General features: G+C 41.4%; 1 protein-coding gene across 10 annotated transcripts in view; it reads right to left on the bottom strand.

Moving 5' to 3' along the window:
* Positions 1–25454, bottom strand: part of WNK2 (WNK lysine deficient protein kinase 2) — a 113312-nt gene that overhangs the window by 36351 nt on the left and 51507 nt on the right. For 7 of the 10 annotated variants that reach the window (XR_009557105.1, XM_035106304.2, XM_060271446.1 and 4 more), the window contains exons 10-21: positions 23206–23358; positions 22242–22433; positions 16438–16992; positions 12884–13189; positions 12225–12274; positions 10414–10579; positions 8839–8955; positions 7581–7748; positions 7353–7398; positions 5874–5990; positions 3855–4912; positions 1719–1791 (exon numbers count right to left, since the gene is read on the bottom strand). Coding sequence is in view for 9 of the 10 variants with exons in the window: in XM_035106304.2 (XP_034962195.2) it covers positions 1719–1791; positions 3855–4912; positions 5874–5990; positions 7353–7398; positions 7581–7748; positions 8839–8955; positions 10414–10579; positions 12225–12274; positions 12884–13189; positions 16438–16992; positions 22242–22433; positions 23206–23358 (3001 nt within the window). In the remaining variant the exon portion in view is untranslated. The remainder of the gene's footprint in view (positions 1–1718; positions 1792–3854; positions 4913–5873; positions 5991–7352; positions 7399–7580; positions 7749–8838; positions 8956–10413; positions 10580–12224; positions 12275–12883; positions 13190–16437; positions 16993–22241; positions 22434–23205; positions 23359–25454) is intronic. The other 3 variants (XM_060271445.1, XM_060271448.1, XM_060271452.1) reach the window with 3 other exon arrangements.

Here is a 25454-nt window from a genome sequence, read left to right as displayed (position 1 = left end):
AAAATAGAGGTACAATCTCAATCCTCAATCCATGATACTTGAAGGGATTAGGAGCAAGTGGATGTTTCATCAGCAGGCAGGGGGTAGGACCTCTGCCTCTGCAGAGGCCTGAGCTACAGTTGCAGAAACATGGCAGAGTCAACACTACCATGGATGGTGTTCCCACCAGCAATAGCTGATACAGGGGACCCAACAGGAGAGTGTTGGGGGCAGAGTTGGTCTGGCCAAGAATCTGCTGGATCCTAGGGAGTCCAGCTGCCACAGAGCTGGTACAGCAAAAGGGGGGGGTTAAGTTCCCCTCTACCTTCTGCCTTGACCTGTGCAAGTGGCAAGGTTTCTAATGTGCCAGTAGTTCTGCTGTTCTATTCACCCTGTTGCTCCCAGAAAGGATGCTCAAGAATGCATTTCAGTTAATAGCAAGAAAAACATTTCTCCATTTGCTTGAGATTCTGCATGGCGAAATATCAGTCAATATCTTTCAGATTCTAAGTGGTACTAAAACAAAACCCCTTAAAAGGCACTCAGTATCCTACAAAAACACCCAATGTGAATTTTTATTAAAAGCCATGACTTTCTTCTCAATAAATAAATAAATAAATTGGGGGTGGGGGTGAGTGCACTCCTTAGTATATTTGGAAATACTTTCCCGTGCCTTCTGTCTATGTGTAGAACAAGACTTGTATAGCAGCTAGATCTATGCCGAATTTGAATAGGGTGTATATACATACAAAATATAATGCTTATTGGCCCAGGCCATGTGGTCAAATTAATGTGATCTCATTCACCCATTACATGTAGAGGCAAGTATTATCCAAACTGGGTTTACATGTACCATATTATGTTTCATATGTTAAAAATTTAGATATATCATAACATATCCTTATGCATAACTAGTAAGTAGTTACATATGAATTAAGGCAAATATTTAAGTTTCTGATGTAGTTGCTGAAGCTATATTTGAAGGAACATTCCCAACTGCACATAATTTGATTCCTACCGTGTTTCTCATATTTTAAGGCATCCCCAAAAAATAAGCCATGACAGGATTTCAAAGGGTTGGTGAAAAATAAGACATACCCCGAAAATAAGCACTATCGCAAAGCCCCGACCGAGTGAGAGGCGAAGCCGCGGGACCCAGCAGGAGCTCCCTGCCTGCTTCCCCGAGCCGTAGCGCATCGGGGGACAGAGCCGAAGATTGGCGGGCGCTCCTTGCTGGGCTTGACAAGCCCGGGAAACAGCGCCCGCCGATCTTCGGACCTGTGCTGTGTGACAGGCGGGGGTGGGGTGGGGGAAGCGGAGATCGTTCCGCTCTCCCCCCACCCCCGCCTGTCACCGAAGATCAGCGGGCGCTCCTTGCTGGGCTTGACAAGCCCGGCAAACAGCGCCCTCCGATCTTCGGACCTGTGCTGTGTGACAGGCGGGGGTGGGGGGGAAGCGGAGATCGTTCTCCGCTCTCCGCCCACCCCCGCCTGTCACCGAAGATCGGCGGGTGCTGTTTGCTGGGCTTGACAAGCCCGGCAAACAGCGCCCGCGTGCACTTTATTAAAAAATAAGACATCCCTTGAAAATAAGCCATGTCGTGTTTTTTTGAGGAAAAAATTAATATAAGACATGTCTTATAATATGAGAAACACGGTAGAATTATTGCCAGTCATTGACGTTAGTTGGTCTGAAGGGTATCTATTAGGAAGAATAGACATTAAAGTTATTGGTGCTACCTGCTCTGCTTGTTGATCCATGGGTTATTTCTGAGGGCTGGGTGCTGGTAGAAGTAACTTCTGCTTTTCTCACCTTTAATAAAAGGACCAAAATACAAATTAACCTTTCAAAATAAAGCAGATTGTTTGCGTTACATGGAAATATGTATGCATCGTCTCTCAAGTTTATTTCATATTTATCCTAAAACAGGTATATCACACACTAGTAACCTGCTTTCTTCCATTCTCCAGGCTCCATGTTAGTCTTTCTTAGAGAGCTGAAGTTGACAAACACCAATTCGTTAAATTCCAGTGTTCAAGTCATAAGCATGATATAATGTGTGGAGTGTTTAGGTGTATAAATTCTCGGGGAATCCAGTTACGATTATAAAATCATCCATACGCCAAGGACTGAATTTGTAATTCACCTTTGGCCCACCCCTGATGAACACCTTATAAAGAAGGTAGGCATTTCATGTGGTTATGGCACCCAGGAGGTGGCAGACTGCACTAATAGGGCACTATCAGCCAAAGTTGGTAGTGCTCCCAATCCTGGTTAAAGAATTGTGACTAGAGTGTAGGGACTAGCAAATGGCTAATGCACGCTTCTCTCATGCTTTCCAGTCCCTGGAACTAGGGCCTTTACCCTTAGCTGAATGAACCCATACACTGGAGAAAAGTTTCATAGGGTGGGGTTCAACTAAATATGCAATAGTGTGGATGTAATAATGAATTCAAAGAGCTAATATTCAACATGTGTTCATGGTGCTGGCCAAAATAATGTCACAACAACTGATATTAGGGTGGGCCCTATTAGGCTTTTGGCAGTTGAGGGTCCCAACATGTACTGGATTCTTCTGACAACTCAGCTCCATGTAGCTTTCATTTAAAAAAAAATAAAAAATTGTTCACTTGTTAAAGTTAAAGGTAAAGGTACCCCTGACCATTAGGTCCAGTTGTGGACGACTCTGGGGTTGCAGTGCTCATCTTGCTTTACTGGCCGAGGGAGTCGGCATACAGCTTCCGGGTCATGTGGCCAGCATGACTAAGCCGCTTCTGGCAAACCAGAGCAGTGTACGGAAACACCGTTTACCTTCCCGCCAGAGTGATACCTATTTATCTACTTGCACTTTGGTGTGCTTTCGAACTGCTAGGTTGGCAGGAGCTGGTACTGAACGATGGGAGCTCACCCTGTTGTGGGGATTTGAACCGCCAACCTTCTGATCAGCAAGCCCTAGGCTCTGTGGTTTAACCCACAGCGCCACCCGCGTCCCTGTTACTTTGCCCCAGGGCGAGATTAGGAGCAGATATCAGATGTGTGCATGCCTCTCCTCACTTCTATCACTACAGGAAGAAGTTAATAAATGTACTGATAAATGTGTTTATCAGAACATGAAATCTTCCTTGGGAAATAGAACCCACTAGAAAGGGGCAAAAGATATTGCAGAGTCAATATCTACATGCAGACCTCTTCATTAGAGTTGGGAGGAAGGAAGAGCACATAATTCCTACCTTGATCTCACCTTTGGCAAAATCCTATACATCAAATAATGAGCAGCCAGCCAAATGAGAGAAATAAGGCTATGAATGCAGTGTACCTTATTTTCATTCTCATGTCCAATAAACAATCTCTTAGTTGGAAAAAAAAATGTTAAGTTGAAAATAAGGCTTAGCATCACCAATGTTCAGAAAGTAAGGACCAATGGTAACAATACATTAGAATTTATTTTGATCATGCGCACCAGATTTTTCTCTGTGTGCATAGAACTTTTGAGTGGAGGAGGAAGCAAAATTTACTTTTTTAAAAAAAATTAAGAGGACTTTGTACTCTCTTGGTACTTAGACCTCAAATAGCCTGGAAACACAATGCACCCCTCTTAAATAACAAGTCTGGTTTTTGTCTCTTAAGGATAATGACTATGAATTATTGTTATCTTCTTGTTTGCAATATTTGAGGAAGGCATATATTGTATACCACAAAGAAAGAATATTTTTAAATTTGCACCAATAACTGAGAACCATGGATTTGCTTTGTGAAGCAGACCACACAGCATAACAAGTGTAATAGTTTGAAAAAGGCTACCATTGTCTCTTCGTTTCTGAATTCTGGTTTACAAAGCCCATAAACTCCAGCACTCTTAGCAGAGGCTGACTTGCCGGAACGGGAGACGTGGTGAGTGCAGGTTGATCCTCAGCTGACTTAACATCCATGCCAGCTACAGGAACTTTCAGGTCCAACACAAGCGCAGGCAAAGGTGCCAAGTTAAATTCACCATCTCCTTGGTCTATAGGTACAAAGCTGTCTGGCGTTGCAGCAGATGCAGAAGATGTCGGGACATATTCCTGGTAGAGCAAGTTGCGCAGCTTCTCATCCAGACTCTTTATTGTGTTGTCAGCAAAATCAACTCTCGGTGGTCCTTCACCGTCTGATTCTACAGCACAAGGCGGCTGAGGCGCGCTAACTGCAAGGCCAGTGGATGATGTGGGCTGGGACTGGGTTGACGTTGCTTGTAACTGGGATGTAGCTGCTGATGAGTGAGGGGGGCTTGAAAGCTGAGGTGCTGCTAGAATCAGAGGATCGGGGATGGCAGACACAGGAAGTGCCTGGCTTGCAAAAGAATGAGGCATCTGACTAGGCTGACTGTTGTCTGGCAAGTTGAGGATTTGTGTTGGAGGCTGGTGTTCCAAAATAGTCACATCAGAGACAGCAGGGAGTGGGCAGGCTTCTGCTGCCTGTGCAGGAACAGTCTGGATCGGCTCTGGAAGCCCAGCAGTGCCCAGTTCAGCCTCTGTCTCAGGGACACAAGGGCTTTCATCTATTCGTTGGAGTGCCTGCAACGGGGGATTTAGAGGAAGCTGAGCCTCAGGATGTTCTTCGAGTGAAGTTGCACTGGGGGCAGCAGGTATGCCAGGCTGACTGGATGCAACAGGCTGTTGTTGCGGAGGGTACTCTGGTTGGCCTGTGCTGTCAGCAATCTGTTCTAGAGCACATGGAGCTGTCACTGGGGGTGTTGCAGTGGATGTTTCTGGCTGGACCTGTGGAAGGGAGGTTGGTGCTGCAGTGGAGACTTGTGTCAGAGGAGCAGCAGGAGGAGGAGGAGTTGCTCTGGGGCTGTCCGTGGCGCTCCTTTGACCTGAAAGCTGCTGAAGGGCTGTGTCTGTGGGTTTGTCTGTTGCTGTAGAGCTCTGCTGCTGATCGTCCGACTGTTCTACATCTGTAAATAACAGAAAAGGAAACGCTGAGCTCAGAGAATGGCACTTCTATTGGTAGCCTCAAATGGAACCTCAAATATATGACCAGAAATATAACAGCAGAATGATAAAACGCTTTCAACAGCTGAAGTGCTCTCCGTGTCTTAAAGCAGTTTTAAAATGGATGATTTTCTGTATGTAAACAAGAATATTGTGTACATTTTGTTTTACATCTACAGCGAAAACATGATCATAAAGACAGGCTACTCTCACTTACTATAACAGCTATATACTGTATAGCAATTTTTCTACTTCAAGATGTATTGCCCTTTATTGGCTATTAGTAGTAATGATGCACTGCCCCATTTCAACCAACTGGAAAATTGAGATTAATAACAAGGTGGTGCATGCATTACAGAGTCTTTAAAACTCATTTATGTGACAGGAACTTCAATTACATCTACGCATGTAAAACAAAAAGGATCAAGTTCAATGTTCATAAATGCGTACTCTTTTGTAGCAAGGTTTTGACACTAATTTGCCTCTAACTTGTTCCGCTTGCCCTTGGCTATTCCAATTCTCTTGAGTAATGAATGATTGAAATAAATGCCTTTTCCGGGGAAAGCTAATTGCTGCTTTAAAGCTATGGGACCCACACATTTGTGGATGGCTTCTCCATGCAACTGCCTCTGAATTATTGATTGTGGCCCATCAAATCCTGGTGACAAAAGAAATGAAAATCCTGAAGATATTATCTTGAATAAATCAAAATATATTTTCATTGGCCATGTAGTTAGTTTTAAATGCTTTCCTGTGATAACTTTTCACTTTCCCATTTGTTTCCTTTTTGAAAAATAGTAAATGAGTTCTTAAAAGGTAGTGAGTTTTCTATCTTATGCTATGATTTTTGTGTAAGTGCCTGGAAGGATAGGAACATATAGGAATTCTATGATTTGTTCTTAAATCTTTAAAGTTCTCAAGTACCTGGAGCATCGGCCTGTTTTGCACTTTGAGGAGCTGGTGAAGTGAATTCTGGTGCTTCAGCAGCTGGATTTTCCACAACAGGACAAATGATAAACCACCGCTTTCCTGTATGCAGAACTAATCACAAAAGGAGGGTTGGAATGGTCACTATTTTTATATCAAACACGGGCAAGAGGCTGATATTGCTCAAATGAAATCAGCACATAATGCAAAAGAAATACTGTCTTTAATTTCAAGAAGAAATTCAAAAAACAATAATGCAAGACTACCACACTTAGAGATGATGCTTCCACAAGGTTGATGGAAATAATGAATTCTAAAGCAATGGCTACTGCCATGCTTGCAGCCTAATCCTAGACATGTTTCTTCAAGAACAGGGATGAGCAAACATGCCAATATCAGTTTCTCCCAATTTCTTATCCTTCTTAAATTCAGTTCTCCACATTTCCATAGGAGTTTGATTTTTTTCTTTAAAAAAGTCATCATGAAAATTCATTAGTAAGTTTCTCCTAATATACACCTTTTTGTACACAGTTCTGCGGAATATACACATTCCTGCAAAGCAATTTCCCCTGATATATTGCATTTTTATGCACATTTCATTGTAGTATATGCATTTTTTGTAAACATTATTGGGCTGGAGAACTGCATTGCAAAATTGGGAAAAGTCTGAATTTTGATGGATGACAGTGTTTCGGTTCATATATTTTTTCAGAAAGTCTCAGCAAGGTAGGTTCACTTTTAAATGCAAACAGAATTGAATTTCCCTGCCATCCCTACTCAGAAATAAATCTCACCGTGTGCAGGCAATTGTGCACAGAAACACAGTGTTGCATTCAGAACATGACAAAATTGGGTTCATTAATTTCAACAGGCCTACTCTGAATAAAATTTAGAATAGCATGATTTTGAGGCTTAGGCTATGTGTACATATCCAAGTTATGTTTTAGATTTTATCTTCTGTCAAAACCTGCAGACTACCAGAAAGCTACAATTAATAGGCTTACACTTGTCTTTTATGTCTGCAGTAGTGCATATATGGGGTGCTATGGTCCATGGGGTCACGAAGAGTCGGACACAACTAAACGACTAAACAACAACAAGTGCATATATGCAACCTCTTTTGAGGTGGAAAGGTATCCTAAAGGATGAAAGTGTCACCAGCACAGCCCTACTATGATATTCATAACTGATTTGCCAACGTAAGTAAGAGTCAGGAAGAAACATTACTTGCAAGAGGGAGAACAATCAGTCAGTGCTCATTTCCCTTTAATGTGACGGTGCCACCTAGCAAGACTAATAGCAGTTGGAAGACTGTTTCCCCATGACACTTGGGGCTTGCTCTGTAGAATGTTTAGTGGCTGGGCTGATAAACTCTAAAAATAGATAATTGTCAGTGATATCCAATATAGATTAATTGCTTTACAGGGGTTTCTTGGGGGGGGGTTGACACTTATATAATCATGGAAACACTTTTACCATTCTGTTGGTACACTGGCATTCTTGCCTGGGATTGCCGATTCACCTATTTAAAATGAAAAAGACCATTAGTAGTCTGCAGGCATTTATCTGTGGTTGAAAGTTCTGCTTAATGAAATAAGCAAAAAATGTTATACTATTAAACAGTTCTTTTAGTGGAAGCTGTTGAAGACAATTAGAGTAGACTTTCATCTACCTTTGGTGGTTTGTTTTTTTTATTAGCAATACCTCATTGCTTTCCAGCCTGCAAGTGTCTTGCTGAGGGCTTGCACCCTGATCAGAACTTCGTTCCCCTTCTGTATCTTCACTAAGCATATCTTCGGCTTTGTCAATGATTTCTTTCAGTTGCTCTATAAATATCTCTTTCTCAGTAGGCAATATAAATTCGTTTTCTACCTATAGGGATACACAGATATATATATTTATTTTTAAAAACTGCATTCTCTCTAGGGTTTGCTTTGTAGTAACGTCATAACAACAAGTAACTGTATGGCCAATTTAAACCTTTTAAAAATAGCATGCAGTGTAAAGAAGTTCCACATATATGGAGCTGGGTGTGTATGAACCGTAGTTTATGCTTTACATTTGAAATGAACGGATCTTTTCCCTGGCCAACAGAGCTGAGCAAAGCTACAGAAATTATTCATTGCTCTTATGTAACTGACCTATCTTGATTAAGCAGTAAATGAATGCATTACCGCATGAGAGGCATTTCAAAATATGCACAAGCTTCAAGGACTAGTTGATGGGTCACTGGGAACTTTCAACTTGCCCTGCTTGTGCCAGAGCAATTAAGGATAACATATTGAATATCTCTGAGCCAAATGAGCAGCAGTATTCATGAGCACCTGAAACATCTGTTGCACATATGCAACAGCAATAAATTGTCACTAGCATGTATGAAGGCCAGAGTAGTACCTGACTTCCCAAATAGTAAAGAGAAGAGTGCAAAAGTGGGTCCCTCATAGGGAGGTAAGATAACATCCCTCTTACTATTAGTCTGTGTGTATAGTCTAAGTCTAGCTTCCCCTCCCTGCTCACCAGGCGTCAACACTGAGACCCCTTTTTCTTTTATTCTTCTTCTGGGTGGATGAGCACACTGCAGAGCAAAGCATCTGCTCTGCTGCCATCAGCCATCTTCACTTCACTAAGAATTCCTCTGGGTCCATTTGGGTCCCAGAGTCAATTTGAAGAGGCCAGCCCTTTGCTTTGACATGATCCCAGCCAACTCAGAAGGTTTAAAAAAGAAGTTAAAAATAATTAAAAATAGGAGGGGTAGGGAGCCTTGGCATGTGGTTTCCATGGGTGCCAGGGTGTCCATCAGTACCACACTGGGCACCAAACACACATCCAGAAATAGGATGCTAAACAGAAATCAGGCTGTGTCTCAATAGCTCCCTTCTGAATGATCAGAAATACTTTTCTTTGACTGCACTAAGAAGGCTGTGACATCGATTCAGCTAATGAATCTAAAGAAAGATCTTACCATGTAAGTAGCAATTTCTTCTGGTGCATCACCATCTAAATCAAACTTAAATGTAACCATTTTGTGATTGTGTGTTTCTAGCTGGCATTCCACCATCTTATCCCCTGTGTTGCATACCTATAAAAAGAATCAATAATTAAAAGATAATAAAGATAATAACGGAGGAGGAGGAGGAGGAGGAGGAGGAGGAGAGGTTTAAAGACTTTTCTCACTTTCATTTTTAACAGAAACTAAGATGGCATTAAACTTGTGGACTTGGAATGATAACGGTGTAAATAACAAAGCTAAAAGGAATAAAATTGAACATTTTTTTCTTGAAAAAGAATTTAGATATTATTTGTTTACAAGAGACTCGTGTAGCTAGAAAACACAGAAGAGTTTTAGTTAATAAAAAATTAGGGAATGAATTTATATCATCATACAAGAGTAAAAAGAGGGGGTAGTTTTGTACATAAAAATCAAATTCGAAGCTCGGTAAATCTTCAAAGATGAAGAAGGGAGGGTCATAGCAGTACAAGTCACGTGGCAAGGCGAAAAACTGTTAATTGTCAGGATTTACACACCAAATGGTAGCAAAACTGAATTTTATAAATATTTGGAAGAAAAATTGTTTGAATATGTGGATCAAAAAAATTAAATAATGGGGGATATGAATGGGGTAGTCTCGTTGGAAATGGACAGATCAAGAAGAAAAATAAGATTGAAAGAAGGGAAACTACCCAAAACTTTCTTCTCTTTAGTAGAAAGTTGTAACTTGGTAGATGTTTGGAGACTGAGACACCCATTAGAAAAACAATTTACTCATTTTTCAGAACCGAATCAGTCAGCTGCAAGAATAGACTATGTGTGGATATCCAGTGAATTAATACCTAGAGTTACAAAAATTGAAATTCAGCCAAAGATACTTTCGGATCATAATGCAATTAAATGTGAAATAAAAGGAATAGAGGGAAACACCTTCTGATGGAGATTAAATGAAAATTTATTAGACTATCAGACAATAAATGAGAAGGCACATAAGGTCTTAACATGGTACTTTGTGAACAATTGTAATAAAGAAACAAAAATGAATGTGGTATGGGACGCAAGGAAAGCAGTGATGTGAGGATTCTTTATACAACAAAACAGTATCAGGAATAAAACAAGAGAAAAGGGAAAGATGGAAATTTTAAATCAAATAATAGAGAATGGGAAGAAGTTAATTAAAAAACCAAAACAAGTGCGGAAGAGTGAAAATCATTAGGCGTTGTTGATGGAAGTCCTTGGCTTATAGCCAAAATGTTGTATAAGATAAGAAGAGATGTTGTGTTACGTTTGAAAATATATGTAAAAATCAATAAAAAAATATATATGGAATTTTAAAAAAGAAGCGATAATTATTTCTAACACTCCCAAAGGAGCCCAGGGTGGCAAAAACATCTCATTCATAAAAATTCTGTCATCAAAGTAATTCTCCTAATCAGAAATTTCAGGGTTGCCAGGAATAGTATCTTTTACCCATCAAATGTGTGAGTAGAACAGCAATATAAATATCTTAAGCAAGTCTTAAGTCTTAAGCAAATGTAGCTGACTTACATTTAAAATTGTCAATTTGGGCCTGTTGGATTTTTCCTGGCGTGAACGAGTACGTGTTGATTTCTTATGCTTTTTGGAAGATTTTCCTTCTTGTTTACTACTTCCACTTGTTCCTTCAAAACTGTCACTCATCTCTTTACCAGAAGCCACATCAGGACTCATGTAACTTTGCAATAAGGAGTAGAATGAAGAAAAGGAGACAAATAGTATGAACATGCAGCATTCTTTTAAAAGCTCCCCCTCAAAATCAGCACAAACTCTTTAGAACATGCCTTTTTGCAAGAGATCAAAGGTCCACCTCATTAGGTATTCCTTCTCTAATGCTGCCAGCAAGATTTTTACTATGAATTTTAACTGCCATGTTCACTGACAGATCTATCCATCAATGTGTCTAAATTTAGTATTTCTTTTTATTTGTCCAGAACCTACTGAGAAGCAGAACTCACTTGGTGACCTCCTGGCAAACTACATTTGATTTGGAGGGTCCCAAGCTATGCATTGGTAGAAGAGGATATTTATGAATAAAATTTCAGATTCTGTGCTTCCTTTTTTTATCCAGGCTTTGATTGTACACAATTTGCTCAAATCAAACAGTCCCTCATATCAAATTAGGAAACAGACATCAGATGCACAACTATTTCCTTCAGCTGTTTAAATGCATTTACATTTTTAATTAAAAAATATCCTCATCCTCTTCTCACAGTGTACATTGGGAAACATAATGACTAACAACAACAACAAAACTGAAGATTTTTGGGGTGTCTGGAACAGTGTTTTTAAAATGGTGTTCTGATGAGATGATCAATAGCGGAAGACAAGTTGTCCAAAATACAATTTCTCCATTATTAGTAAATGTTCCTGCACATCAGCACAGTCTTGGAAACTAGCCCCATGCTTGGTGTTTTGCAGGGGTTCTTTGGCTTCATGTGCCTAGCTTCCCTGCTGTTACAAGACTGCACAAACCAAGCAGGTAAACTGCAGGCTTCTTTCTCCCCCAGCCCCAGAGAGAGGGTGGAAATAAGTGCTTTTCCAGCCCTAGGTTCCTTGCTAGCCCCTGCCGTTTGGGAACAGCTAAGCATAGGGCCAGCAAAATGCTTCTTTCTCTAACCAGGCATGGGGGGGGGGGGAGAGAAAGAAGCCTGCATTTTAAATATTCGCTTTGGCTGCATGTGCCTGTTCCCAGCAGGATTTAACCCCAGCTGTTGAGTAGAGGTTAATTCCTGCTTAGTTTGGCTGCGTGCACCTTCTGGGAACAGGCACCCACACCATGGGCATAGGCAGGGGGGCAGTTGCCCCCCCAGAAGCAAAAGGCTGAGGGGCGCAGCATGGCGGCCCCAGCCTTACGCTCCCCGCGCGCCTCCGGAGCTTCGCACGGAGAGCGGGAGTCTGGGGCCGCCTCCTCGGAACAGCTGGGAGGTGCGGAGGAGGCAGCCACAGGCTTGCGTGCCTCCGGAGCTTAGCCTCGCCCACATTCCCACTGTGGCCCCTCCCATGCCTTGGCCCCGCCCCTTGCCCCCCTAATTTTGATCCTGGGTACGCCCCTGACCCACACCCAATGCAGAACTGAACTCTCATCCTCCCACCTATCAGTTGACACCACAAGCGATGTACGATGATTGACAGGCTTGGGGAAATGGCCTTGTGGGCCAAACTGGACTCCTGAGTGGACAAAGATTGGCCCGCAAGCCGGAGGTTCTCCACCTCTGCCCTAGAAAACATGTCAAATCCTCTTCACCTCTGCAGGAATTTGTGTAGACATGATAACAGTTAACTATTGGTATGCCACTGTACTAGGCAAATGGTGAGAATACCTTTCACAGCTCTGTGATAGTGACTGCTGCTTTTCCATTATTCCATGCTCCTAAAATGGAAAGAAGAAACAGTTATTTCACCAGAGGCATGCTGCAAAATTAATATTTGTGTGCAAATCCAGCCACAGCCTAGCACTTGTAATCCCCATTGATTTCAACGGCCAACTTTGCATAGCAAACAATCTTTGAGGACACCCTCACTTTGAGGAAATTACTAATCATAATGCCTTTGAAGCTGTTCCCCCTATGGAGCAGCATCATGTGCGAGCACTGATATCAGATGAATCAGCTGGTAATTTCCGCAGCGGCAAGTTTCAGCCAAATTCTAACAAAAGACTCATCTTTAAAATGCAGGTCACTTTATATTATTATCACTATGCTATTGTGGTGGGAAACTGAATAAAGAAGCATGAGTTGATGGAAAGGAAGGTATTGTACTCAGAAAGCTGTGGAATGAATATAAATATGAAGAATGAAGATTTTGAATTATTTCAAAGAATTTATAAATGTCATTGAGAGGAGGATCATAAAAAATTCACAGGTGAATTGATTTTAGGAGACTCTACCCAGGCAATTGAGAAAACAGCTCATTCAACTAGACCAATGAATTATCTGATAGTTAACAGCACTAAGGATTCATTAGCAAAAAAAAGTACTACCTCTTGAGAAGATTCTGTAGCCAGTGGCATAGCTGGGCATGAAGTATGGACCTGCTGGCCCAGAGGCTGGTGATTATCTGGCTGAGGCGGCAGATAACCAGTAGACTGGAGAGGCAGCCCATGATCTATAGGCATTGCAACATTTGATGGAGCAATGGTGCCTTGTGGAAGACCTTCTGGACCAATGCAGGGATGCAATGCTTCAGGCTGCAACTGCAATGGTGGTGAAATAACTGCAGAAGGCTGCACTGGCAACGCAGGCATCTGGGTCCCAATATCCACAGTATACTGAGGGTGTCCAATAATCTGTTGCAACATAGCACACACCTGTTAGTAACATCAATTCCATTTAGGATATTAATAATTCACATAGCTAAACTCATAGTTTTTTTAAATAAAAAAAACCTTTTTAATACAAATCATTGCAATGTAGTGTGATGAAACCATACTTGAGTGCTTTTTGTTTTGAAAAACAAAGGAAGGAAGGAAGGAAGGAAGGAAGGAAGGAAGGAAGGAAGGAAGGAAGGAAGGAAGGAAGGAAGGAAGGAAGGAAGGCTCATTCAGACAAACAGTGACTTTTCATATGCAACAACTCACCACTCTCATCTGAAAATTTTCAACACACCACTGCAGATAACTAACGCAAGTTGTGAGTTAAATCACCAGATCTGCATGGCATGTTGCTGCACATGAATGCTTTATTTTATGAAGCAGCTTCTAAGAGTCCATACACATTTCTATTTCACCACATAGCTAAACCTCAGATCTATTGACACCTTCCTTACAACTTGTCAGGATGATCAAGATTACCAACTTATCCCACGGTGAGAGAGCTCACATCAGTGTAGCTGTATGTACAAGGTGAGAGTGGTTGCATTTCAGACAACCACAACATTGTTATTTCTGTGAAATGGGGCTCAGTTCAAGAATTAGGAACTGGATCAAGTCATAATGTCTAAAAGCTGGATGTAGATTTTTTAAATATAAAACTAGGGTCCCCCCCCCACACACAATCAACAAAGTAAGCATAATGTCACATCTTTACAACATTGCTCACACTATACCTTTGTTTGCACGTAACACTAAGCCAAATCACGCCTCAGAATGAGTGAGCAAACTGCAGGCTTCCAGAGAGAAGTTATGTAGCAAAGCGCAGCAACAAAATTGCTGGAGAGAATTGGACACAATCTCTGCTCCAGGAGCCCACACATTTCCTCGTTTGCACTAAACCATGGTTTAGCACAGGGTGGCGGGAAAACCAGACTTATGTTTCCTTGCACATATTAATTTGGTTATTGCATTTGAAAACCACTTTGAATGTTTAGGGCAGAAAACAGAAACATAATGCCACTTATTCCATAAATCTCCTGTGTGGAGTATGTGATGGTCTCTAGAGCAGCTTCAGGTAAAATGGATTCTTCCAAGTTCTAAATCTAAAGGATGAGCTCTACTAATGCTTGTGCTATGCAACAGGTCTTCTGCACCAATTCCAGTCATTTTGTCATGAAAATCATGTGCTCAGGCCTTATATTACTGAATCCCACATAGTTAAAGAAGCAAATGCCTCAAAGTGTTTGCGCTAAAGAGACTAACTGAAATGAGTGTTTAAGATTGGGCCGCAAGCCCTTTCTTTGTGTACAAATGACCTATGATTTACAGAATCATAGAATTGTAGAGTTGGAAGGGACCCCCCAGGGTCATCTAGTCCAATCCCTTGCAATGCAGTAACAAAAGGGAAGTTCTCCATAACAGCACTGAGTTTGTGCACATCATTATGCATATATTTCTCCTTGGTACAAGAAGCTAAAACTGTGCAAGTTTCAAATGACTGAATCAAGCTTTACCTGAGCAGGAAGCTGAAGCAGGGATGGGATACAGAAGACAGACAAATAGAAGAGGCAGCAGCAGCAAAGGAAAGCACAGAAGACAGAGAAAGTCACTTTTAGTACTATTAATGTGCCTTATAATTGATGTTCGTGTGCATTGTATATGCAGTGTGTGTTGTGACGCCAAGACAGAACAAAATATATAGCCTGCCTTTCTAGCATTCACTGCACATAGTTTTAAAGTAGTTTAAATTTAATATAAAGGGATGTTGTCAAGTTTACATAATTGTTTCATTTTGGGTGAAAATGAACAATGCTACATTGAAAGGAATATGTGGACACAACAGTCCAGTAGAGCAGTTCTTTCACAATCTCCATGCTCTGGAGAAAGATGAGGCAAGTCTATATTTTTGATCCACTTAAAAAGACTGGGTTCTAGGCAATGCTAGTCCTGCTTGGAGTAGGCCAGTCAATGGACTTCTCCTGTTTGTGGCTCTACTCTGAGTATGACGAGTTATTGGCTACAACTCATTACAGTTAAATTACAGCCAAGGGAGTTCCAAGATTTCTAAATCTGAAGACAGTAACTAACTTAGTGATCCGTGCAAGTGAAATAGAGGCAATCTGGGATTCCATTTTTTTCACATTCCCATGGCAAGACATAAAAGGCCAACGTGTGTTTTTAACCATCTTCTGGTCAAGGCTCCTCATCATGTACCACAAGTCTCCTTTGAGAACAAATAATGAATCAGGAATCTAAGTCAAAACAGATAGACGTTTATCAGTATGTGACAGGCAATGCTTAGAGAGCTACAAGGCCTGGTGCAACTATTACGGAATCCAATGGGAGTAATACCATTGGTTCAGTGGAGGGTAGGTGGGAATCACATGAACTTAAGTTCTTCACAAACAATCTATGTGTACCAAATATATGGCTGAAGACAGAAACTTAAGATACAGTAAAGCTGAAGATACAGAACAATAGGTTGAGATGAAATGTTATGAATTTTAAGAAGGTGGACGATAATGATAAAATGCAATGGCTTCTTATAAAATTCCAATTTTAATCATTCTTAAGCAGTCTTCATTCTCATTATAATCTCGTTTCTGCTCAAATTGTGGTTAATATTCTTTAATTCTATATTCTGTAATAAACTTGTTTTATTAAGAGACTCCTATTTTCATCTCCTGTAAATGCTAGTATTGATTGCTAATGTCATAGGTTGCACTTCAGTGACCCTAAAACTCTGCAGTTGCAACAATGCAGAATAATATTTGTTACTATTATATATAAATATCCTCAAAATAATACTTCTGAAATTAGTCCCTGGTAAAAATCCCCTTTGTTGAAGAACAGTCTGCTTTTAAAGCAATTTTGGTGGTATATAAGCAAAATTATAAATGATTTAAATATAACTAAATATTCTGATATGACACTGTGTGCAATAATATAGATCACCTACTTATTTATTTCTTAATTGCAAAAGCAAAAAAATTCACTGTTGATAAGATATTATCATTCGCCAGCCACTTGCTATATTCTACTTTTCATCACCCTAAGACTATTATTAAACAAATTCCTTTTCCAAAGTGACTGGTTTTCTGGTTCTGCTTCCACGGGGCAAATTCTCCTATTTGCTTTTATAGTGGAACAGGCTACAGAACTTTTACTTAAGAGTGATACTGCTATCTTCTAGTACCAAGAAAGTCCAATGTCAAACAGATTACCTGATTACCAGCCCCAGATGCAGACATAGTCTGTTCTGAAGGATGAATTATGCTTGGTTGAAGTGACTGAGGAAGTGGAGGCAGCTGCTGCTGCTGCTGCTGCTGTGAAACTGCTTGCATGTTCTGGGTGTGATGGGGAGAGGGAAGAACTTCATTCTGAATTATCTGCTGGAGGGTAGCCTGGTACATCTGTTGCTGGGAGAGCTGGGCTACTGCATGATGTGCTGGCAAGGCTGACACTCCTGGTGGAGCTACAGCGAGTAATGGTACTGGAGCAGCCGACATATTTGGCACAATTGTTTGGCAGGGCAAGACCAAGGAAGCCACAGAAGTATGAGGAAGGTTGACCGCTTGCATGGGCAGGGCAGGGGAATTTGATGTCAGTGGCAGAGCAGGGTTCATGGGAAAGCTTGGTAAAATCACAGCTGGAGGAAAATACTGAGAAGGAGCAGGTATAGGGGGCGCATTTGCAGCAGGTATATCAGACAAGTTTGGAGGGTGGCTATCAAGTCCTGCCAGAGGAGTAACTGCAGGAATGACGGGAAACTGAGGAATCTGAAAAAAAATATAATATTACGTGAATTGCAAAGAGCGTTCCAGGCTGGCACATTTGCCTTACTAATATGATAAGTACGGTGAATAGTGATTTCCGCCCATTGCCTTGGGTCTACGCAGAGAGCAAGCAAGATTGATTTTAGCACAAATAGGGTAGAAGACTTGAAAGCAACTGCGTGTTAATCTGAGCAGTTCAAAATTATTGCAAAGGAAACTTACTAATCATGCAGCAACCTATTAATAATCACTCGTTCTATGTACCTGCACTAGAAACCTCTTTGGGCAGGTGTTTTGCACATCTCCCACACACAGGCTCTAAATACCGCTGCCCTGATTGAGTTTTTAAATATGCATGTATAAAGTATATATATATACGACACATTTAGTATATATGCATAATATATACCAGCTATAGTGTATATGTAAATATGTATACTATACATACAGCATACATGGAGCTCCTATTTTGAACAGGCTTTCTTGTTCAGTTCAGCAGAGTGCCATGCTATGCAGAGAGACTCTTGTAACTTGAAGTGAAGGGAGAATTTCCTGACCCGAGCCAGCCCAGGCATTAAGCAGGGTGAGGCCCCACCACCTCCACCACCACAACCACCACCAGCACCAGCAGCAGCAGCGGACAAGCACCATCACCATCAGTGCCAATTTCAGGCAGGATCACATCTATTTTGGGCAATATCTCTCCCAAAATTGGTGACCTTGCCTGAAATCAGGGTTGATGGCGGTGGTGCTTTTCTGCCAGCAGGGCGGCACTCAGGGCCGTCTCTAGCAGGTCGGGCGCCCTGGTGCTGAGGCGTGGAGATCGCTCCGGTGTCCTCGCCCTCACAGCACGCAACACGGCTTCATCACGCAGCGCCCCCCCTGCCGGCCCGGTGCCCTGGCTCCCCACACCACCGGGACTGCACCTAGAGCCGGGCCTGGCGGCACTTCCAGTTTTGCCTCAAGCAGTGATTCTGCCCATATTGAAGTCACTGCAAGTCACTGCAAAGTTACAGCTAAGTCAGGGCAAACTTATTTTCTTCTCCATGCAGCTTAATGTTTTCCACAAATCAAAATATTGCAGTGTTTCTCAAACTAGAAGTATGTGCAAGGGTTTGCATGTTGTATTGGTAGAAGACCTGCAAGTGTTAAAATTCAGCATTTTCCAAAGTGAGGATTGGAAATCCACTAGAATCCTTGATAAGGAAGATGGGGGTGTTGAAAGGTCCCAACTGCTGTAGGATTTTTATTCCAACTGAAGACGATGTGGTGTGGGGAAAGCAGGTATGCAAAGGATGGGGAGATAGAATACTGCAGTTTGTGTGAGTAGAAGCAATGCAGGGGATATAAGAGCTGAGAAAGCATCCTTAAGGCAGTTCAGGATGGGCAAAGCAGGTTAGACTGAACACAATTAGAAGCTGGGACGCAATTACATATAGTTTGAGAAACACTTAACTTGCATAATAAGCCTCCAAAGCATGCCATTCAAGGTACTGTACTACTTTTTATACATTTATTATACATTTTTAAAAAACTGGGTGATAACTATATACATATGATTAATCCTAATCATTACAAGCAGTTATGCACAAAAGTGTTCAGCGTTGAACAATTAAAAAAACAACCTCATTTAATGCATATATATATATGTATCACAAGATAGCGTCTACTGAAGATATTAATCCTCAGCATTACAGGGATGCAAACTGACATGCATTTGAATTTTCAGCACTAAACCATTTTGGGAAGCTCCTGCTTCCCTCATTTAATGCACATTTACAGTAAGTATTATTGCACACTAGCTTGTGTTCTAAAGATACAGGGGTACAATTTTTTAAAAAAAATGCATATATGTTTTAAAATAGTTTGCATTATTGAATAAAGGCACAATCCCTTGGGTGTGTAAAATTCTGGAAATGTTAAAATTGATTATACAAGGATACAATTTGCACGTCTTTCATCACTTATGGTGACTAACTGTTGTATCTAGGGATAGAGTGCATTTCTACTCCCATGTTTGCTTCCATGTTGAATGTTCTAGGATTCAGCGCTTGACAGAGATGACTGCCCACTCTTATCTCCCTTTGATAATCTTTCTCTCAGCTATCTCTGAACAGCCAATCACTGTGGGTAAACACCAGAACTCTGAAAGCAATTAGTGTTGGTGAGCACAAACTCTCTAATAGTCTTTGTCCTATCTGAGGAGGCCTTGATTGGCAGGAGAATTTAATTTGGCTATGGGATACAGACCGAGCTACAAGCGACTCAGCTTCTGAAAAAGAGCAGGACAAGTATCTCCTCAAGTGGAGAAAAGGCAGGAGGGAATCTGAGAAGAAATCCAGGAGGTATGTCAGCCATTTTCCTTTGAGTAAGGAACATAACCACTCTCTTCTTCTCTTTCTACCCCTCAATTATATGTCCATTCTTATATATTAAGCTAAGCATTTAGGGGGAAAGAACCAATTTCCTGGAATCCTAATTTTAGGGCTTTAAGAGCAGCTGAAATTTCCCACTGTGTGTGTGTGTGTGTGTGTGTGTGTGTGTCTGTGTCTGTTTGCGCACGCGAGAATGCATGTGCAGTATGCAGAGTGCCCAAAGTGCTTCTTTGTGGTGACATGGATTTGTCGATCTTTTCCTTCTTATGCACCCTTTGTGTGTCATGGAGCTGCTCTGAAGAGTCACCCAACCTTACACTGGCTTTTGAGGAAAGGAAGGGGATGATGACAGAAAGCTGAAAAGCTAGTATTTGTGTGCAATATATTGTACACAACCATTGTTCTGAAGCAGAAAGTTTCCTTCACAAAATACTGGAGCAATTACGCTAAATGCTCAAAACTTAAAAAGTTTGTTGCACCAACAAAATAAATGGACATAACAACTGGTTTACCTGTTCAGAAATATTTTGCAGAGATATTGAAAAAAATAAAAATCATGCGTTATAGAGATACACCCACACAATTTTTAAACTCAAGAAAAAAATGTAAACGCTTTCAAAATATGTGAGCCCCTTCTCTCTCTCTCTCTCTCTCTCTCTCTCTGGTAAGAGGCAAATGCATTTGAACCCAACATAAGGCGGTGTCAGCTATTACTTAACATGTGGATTTAATATAGGAAACAAAGTGCAGAAAAATCTAATCGGGCTAGGGACCTTGCCTTCAATAGGCATCTTCTGTTCTGAAACAAAGCATTGTGGGTTCCCCCTCCCCCATTTTGATACAGTCAGAAAAAGAGCAAAGGTACTTGTTCACCTTCAACTTATTGTTCAGAGAATCTGTTATAAGCCACTGAAAAAGATCTATACTTCTGCTACTGCTAAAGGAAGTAACAACCTGAGCACTACAATAAGAAATGAAGGTGGGAGAGGTGATGAAGGTAAGTGAGAGCTCATGGGGGGAAATGGAGTCATATCTTGTCCATCATGCAGAATTTTCAATATCTATGGCCTGTCTACCCTACTACTAATTAAATTTTTAACAAAACAATTCAGAAAAATTAAGACCAAATGGAGGACAAGGAATGTAAATAACACAATTTATTCCCCCCCAAAAGCCCAAACATTATACAGTATTTATTGCTATCTATTTTGGTTCGTTGGTTGATTGGTCTTGTTTGTTCTTTTCTTTGGTAATCCCTTTGTGTCAGCTGTTCTGTTGTTTTCACTGTCCTGCTTTGCTTTTCCTATGGCTGGAAGTCTCTTTCCACTGTTCCCTACCTCATTTGTTTTTGTATACATTCAGAAAATGCAAAGCAATAACAACAAATGGAGTCTGAGGAACATTAAAATACTAATTGGCTTATTATGGCACAGAACGTTTTGTGGGCTAGAGCCCACGCCATCAGATCAAAGAATCATAGAGTTGGAAAGGAACTTGAGGATCATCTAGTCCAACCCCCCTGCAAGGATGGAATATGCAGCTGTCCCATATGGGGATCAAAATTGCAACCTTGGCATTATCAGCACCTTCTTCTTCTTTGTTGGCTATCACCCATAGCCGAGTAAGATTGTCTTCCATAAACATGGTTTTAACAATGAGTCCGTAACTGACTGTGGAGACCAATTCTGGACCCACATGTCCATCCACAGTGGGGACATTGGTTCCTGGGCGGGAGTTGATCATGGTGTGGATTTGCCAAGCGTGCCTTCCTCTTATCACGTTTCTCCCTTGCATTCTGAGTTTGAGTGTCTTCAAAGCCCATGACACCTTTGGTAAAGGCTGTTCTCCATCTGGAGCACTCACAGGCCAGTGTTTCCCAGTTGTCTGTGTTTATACTACTTTTTTTTTAGATTTGCCTTGAGACAGTCTTTAAACCTCTTTTGTTGACCACCAGCATTACACTTTCCATTTTTAAGTTCGGAATAGAGTAGTTGCTTTGGAAGACGATCATCAGGCATTCCACACTCTAACCAACTGAGCTATCCAGGTTGAGGCACAAAGCGTCATTTTTTTGCACATAACACAAAGCCAGTAAACCATGGCTTACTTCAACAGAACAGATGGTGTAAAGTGTGCCTCTGGATTTTTTCAGTAACAGTGGGCATGTCTGGGCTGGTTTCAACAACTGGAAGACCAGCTCCAGATATTGGTACTTAGAGGCTACTCCTCAGCCACACAGCATTTTTGGTATCACATCCTAGATGTTTCCATTTTATCTCCCATGCTTTTAAACATCTATATGAATTGACTGCACTAGGTTATCCAGGGGTTTGGAACAACACCTCATTTGTATGCAGATGACGCCCAGCTCAGTTTCTCCTTTATATCTGAGGCAACAGAAGTGCTAAATCAGTGACTGAGACCAATGATGGATGAGGTTCAATAAGCTGAAGTTCAATCCTGACAAGCCACAGTTTTGGTTCAAATACATTCTCTTTCTTCTCTTATAGTTAAAACCTAGCATTTTTGTTTGCTTTTCCTACTTTTATATTTTTGTTGAGAGGGAAACAATTTGCTATGCTTTATAAATGACACCGTTTGCATATTATAACCACCCCTTCTCTCTTGTGGCAATATTTAGATTGAAAGTCTTCAGGCAATGACGTATCTCCTTTAACTTTTTTGGATGTGCTCAATTTATTTTATGCACTATACAATTAAGCAATAAAAATAAATTTCCTAAACAAGATGCAAATGCACAGAAGCCACACGCTAATTGCGAAGCCGGCCATACCAACTATTAGCTGTGAAGTTCTACCAAAATTAATCACTTGTAACAAAATGAATAATGCTTATTGAATTTGAAGGTCAGCTTACCTGGCCAGGTGGGACTGCTGGAAGTTGCTGCACAGGGGGAATCTGCAAAGGTGTGAGAGATGCATTGCTAGCTGCCACCTGAGAACTGGGAGTTTGATACTGGGGCAATAGGTGAGGTGCAGGTTGCTGCACTGGGCAAATGGGCTGGTTGGCTAGAACATGCTGTAGAGGAGCTGGAGGTGGGATGGACTGCTGGTAGAGAGAAAAAGGGAGTACACAGTTAGTTCCCAAGGTGCTCTGGCCATGGGGGGTGGTAACTTATTTGTCATAGGCACTATCCGATACCTCAACATAGGTGACAACAACAACAAAATTCCACCCCCCTCTCTGTACCAGCTAAAGTGCTAAGAAAATAATAAATTAATACAGTTAAGAGAAAAGTTGGGGGGGGGAAATCCATGTAGTCTAGGAAGAGCAATCTCCTACCACCTGCAGACTGGCTGAATCATGCCATAGTGATTCATGCCATCATTCCATTGTGCATTCTGTCCCAGGGCTGCACCGGAGGAGCAGCATGTTCAAATTTCACATCACCCACAGAAAATCACAAACTACCTCCCCATTTTTGTGAGAAATGAAGGGACCTGGGAAACTGCAGTGGCGCTATCTGGGTCAGTACTAGGTAGGTCACACAAAGTTATGATGGATGAAAACCTTATTTTCTATCTCCAAAGAATGAAATGTATCCTCTCCTCCTGGCCATTGAAGAAAATTGAGGAGATGAGCTGTGGAAAGGACCGCAGGTAGGGATGGAGGCTTAAAAATTCAGCGCTCCCTGTCTTTCTTGCATAATAAATGGATGCAGCATGATTATAACAACTCCTTTTAGAATTTGAGCACTGCATTTGAGGATTACACCACACTTGTAACAATGCACAAGCAGGCTTGAGATAAAGGGTAATAAAGCACCCCTATGTTTATTCAGCATCTTCACTTAAAAGCAAAACAACAACTAACTACTTACCTGCTGGCTGGCTAACACAGGCTGTGATTGTCTCATCTGGACAGGGGCAACGGAGGTGGGATGGACGAGAGGGAATGGGATTGCTGGTTCTTGATAATGTTGTGGTCGCTGAGAGACAACAGCAGGTGGAGCCTGAACCACTGGAAGTCCAGGCTGAAGGGAAGAAAGGGGGGGAACTAGTTTAGAAAACTACAACCTACAAAAATTACTGGCTGTCAGGACAGCCAAGCTGTGCTATGAATCACTCCTTAAAGGCAATCTTGTAGCTAGGCCCATAAACTGAGTGGACCTTTTCCTATGGTAAGCGGTGATGACAAAACTCAACACCCCAAGTTTTGTAATCCATACTTGGTAGAAAATACACAAAAGAAGACACAGAAGTCACGGCTGAACGGATGGAACAAAGCTGCTGGAACCTCAATTCCAGTGCTATGATCCTATGAATACCTTGAATTTACTCAAAATGTGTCTACAAAAAAACAACAATGTATGCATACACGCCAAAACATAACCTGCAGGTGCAGTAAATGTTTACTGGAGGTCTCCGTGTTTCCCTTGTAAGTGGGCAAGGAGATTTCTTTCTTTTTCTTTTTCTAAAAAAATCTTTAATAAGTATGAGCATTGGAGCAGAAAGTCACAGATGGCTTTCTGTTTTTTACAGCCTTCATTTACACTGTTCTCTGCCTTTACAATGCCCAAGCTGGCTGGTGTCATGGTGTCCACTGTTTCCACCAAGGCATGCAAACTTGCTACTCGAGCAATTAGCACTAAACAGAGGCAATTATCTTGTGCCTGTGAGACAAGGCAACAATGGGATGGGACCTACTTATTTATTTTACAACTGATGCAACCTGCCTTTTAGCCCATTATGGCTCACAAGAGAAGTACATTAAAATATGAAAGTTCAAGCAAACAAATATTCACACTAAAGCAACTAGCAATAAAAGCAAGGTTGTAAAACCCAAGCATATTGCGTGAGGCCTATACTTCCCTTTTCCCTCTGACTCGGATGACAGGTGAGGGAAAACCCTGGAAGTGTGATTATGGTACTGATAAATGGTAGGAGGACTGAAGGGTAGGGGGACAGAGAGTGGGGAGGAAGCTGAGGCATGCTGACCTGCACTGAATCTCCAAGCTGCCACCAACAGCTCCTAGCAGTTCCACAGGGAAGGTAAGTAAGGTATTTACACTGCAGCAGTGACCATTTATTTCTTGGGATTGTCAGAATGAGTCAAACCAGATGTGGGACAGGAGATTTGCCATTAGGTCTCCTGACCTTTTGACTGTGTACATATTACTGGCTCATACTTATTTTCAATTCAGAAAGGCTCATACTTATTTTCAATTCAGACTGAAGCTGGTTTTGGGATTGAAATGCATCAAAACACAGTGTTTCAGAATAAATGACAGAATAGATATGGATTGTGGCTAACTGCTTCTCAAACCAGAAGTGGATATAATATAAATGGGAGTGTGTACACAGTCTTCCTTAAACCAACAAAAGCAAGCAAGGTGTAGGGGTGTGTGTGAGTATGTGTGTGCGCGCCAATTTGAGCAGGACCATTTACAGGGGTAAGGGAGATTAACTTCACCTATGCCAAAATTCCCCTCCCTGCAGAGGCCAATATTTTCCCCCCTACATGAGGTCTAAACATACGGCCTACTTTTAAACTATCTTCCTTCCATGGGTGGTTGTTTTTCTTTAAAAGGAAATGCTGGAACATCCCATCATGGCTCTCTTGCATCCCGTCTAGTTGGACTCTAAGATGTTATGGGAGGGCATGGAAGAAGATGATAAAGCAGAGAGCAGGCACACTAGGGCATTCATGTACCAGTCAGATTACAGAATAATGTTTAGTTTTTAAAAGGAGAGGTGTCAAAGGCTCAACCCTTTCTGAGAACAGTTTCACTATTTCCAGAATGTATGGCAGAATGTAGACTGGTTGTGGTGAGGGGAAATCATTCCATTCATTCTCACCAGGGCGCTGAAAAGTAATCAAATGAATATCCCCATGAGCTGATGCCTGCCCACAGCATATGTCCTACCCCGACTGTAACTTCAGCAGTGGGGCACTGATGCCTTAGATAAGTCTTGTTTATTCACTAGACTCCGCTATCTGAACAGCTTACGCAACCATGAAAAATGCATCAACAAAAATTATTTTTTGAAAAAAAAGAATTGGAACACATAAAGTACATTTAAACTTTCATGGAAAGCAGGCAAGTGATTAAAAACAGCTGATAAACTT

This window comes from Zootoca vivipara, chromosome 2, assembly GCF_963506605.1.
Source record: "Zootoca vivipara chromosome 2, rZooViv1.1, whole genome shotgun sequence".
Lineage (NCBI taxonomy): Eukaryota > Metazoa > Chordata > Lepidosauria > Squamata > Lacertidae > Zootoca > Zootoca vivipara.
Note: the sequence above shows the minus strand (reverse complement) of the source record. Positions and strands in the feature narration are given on the sequence as shown.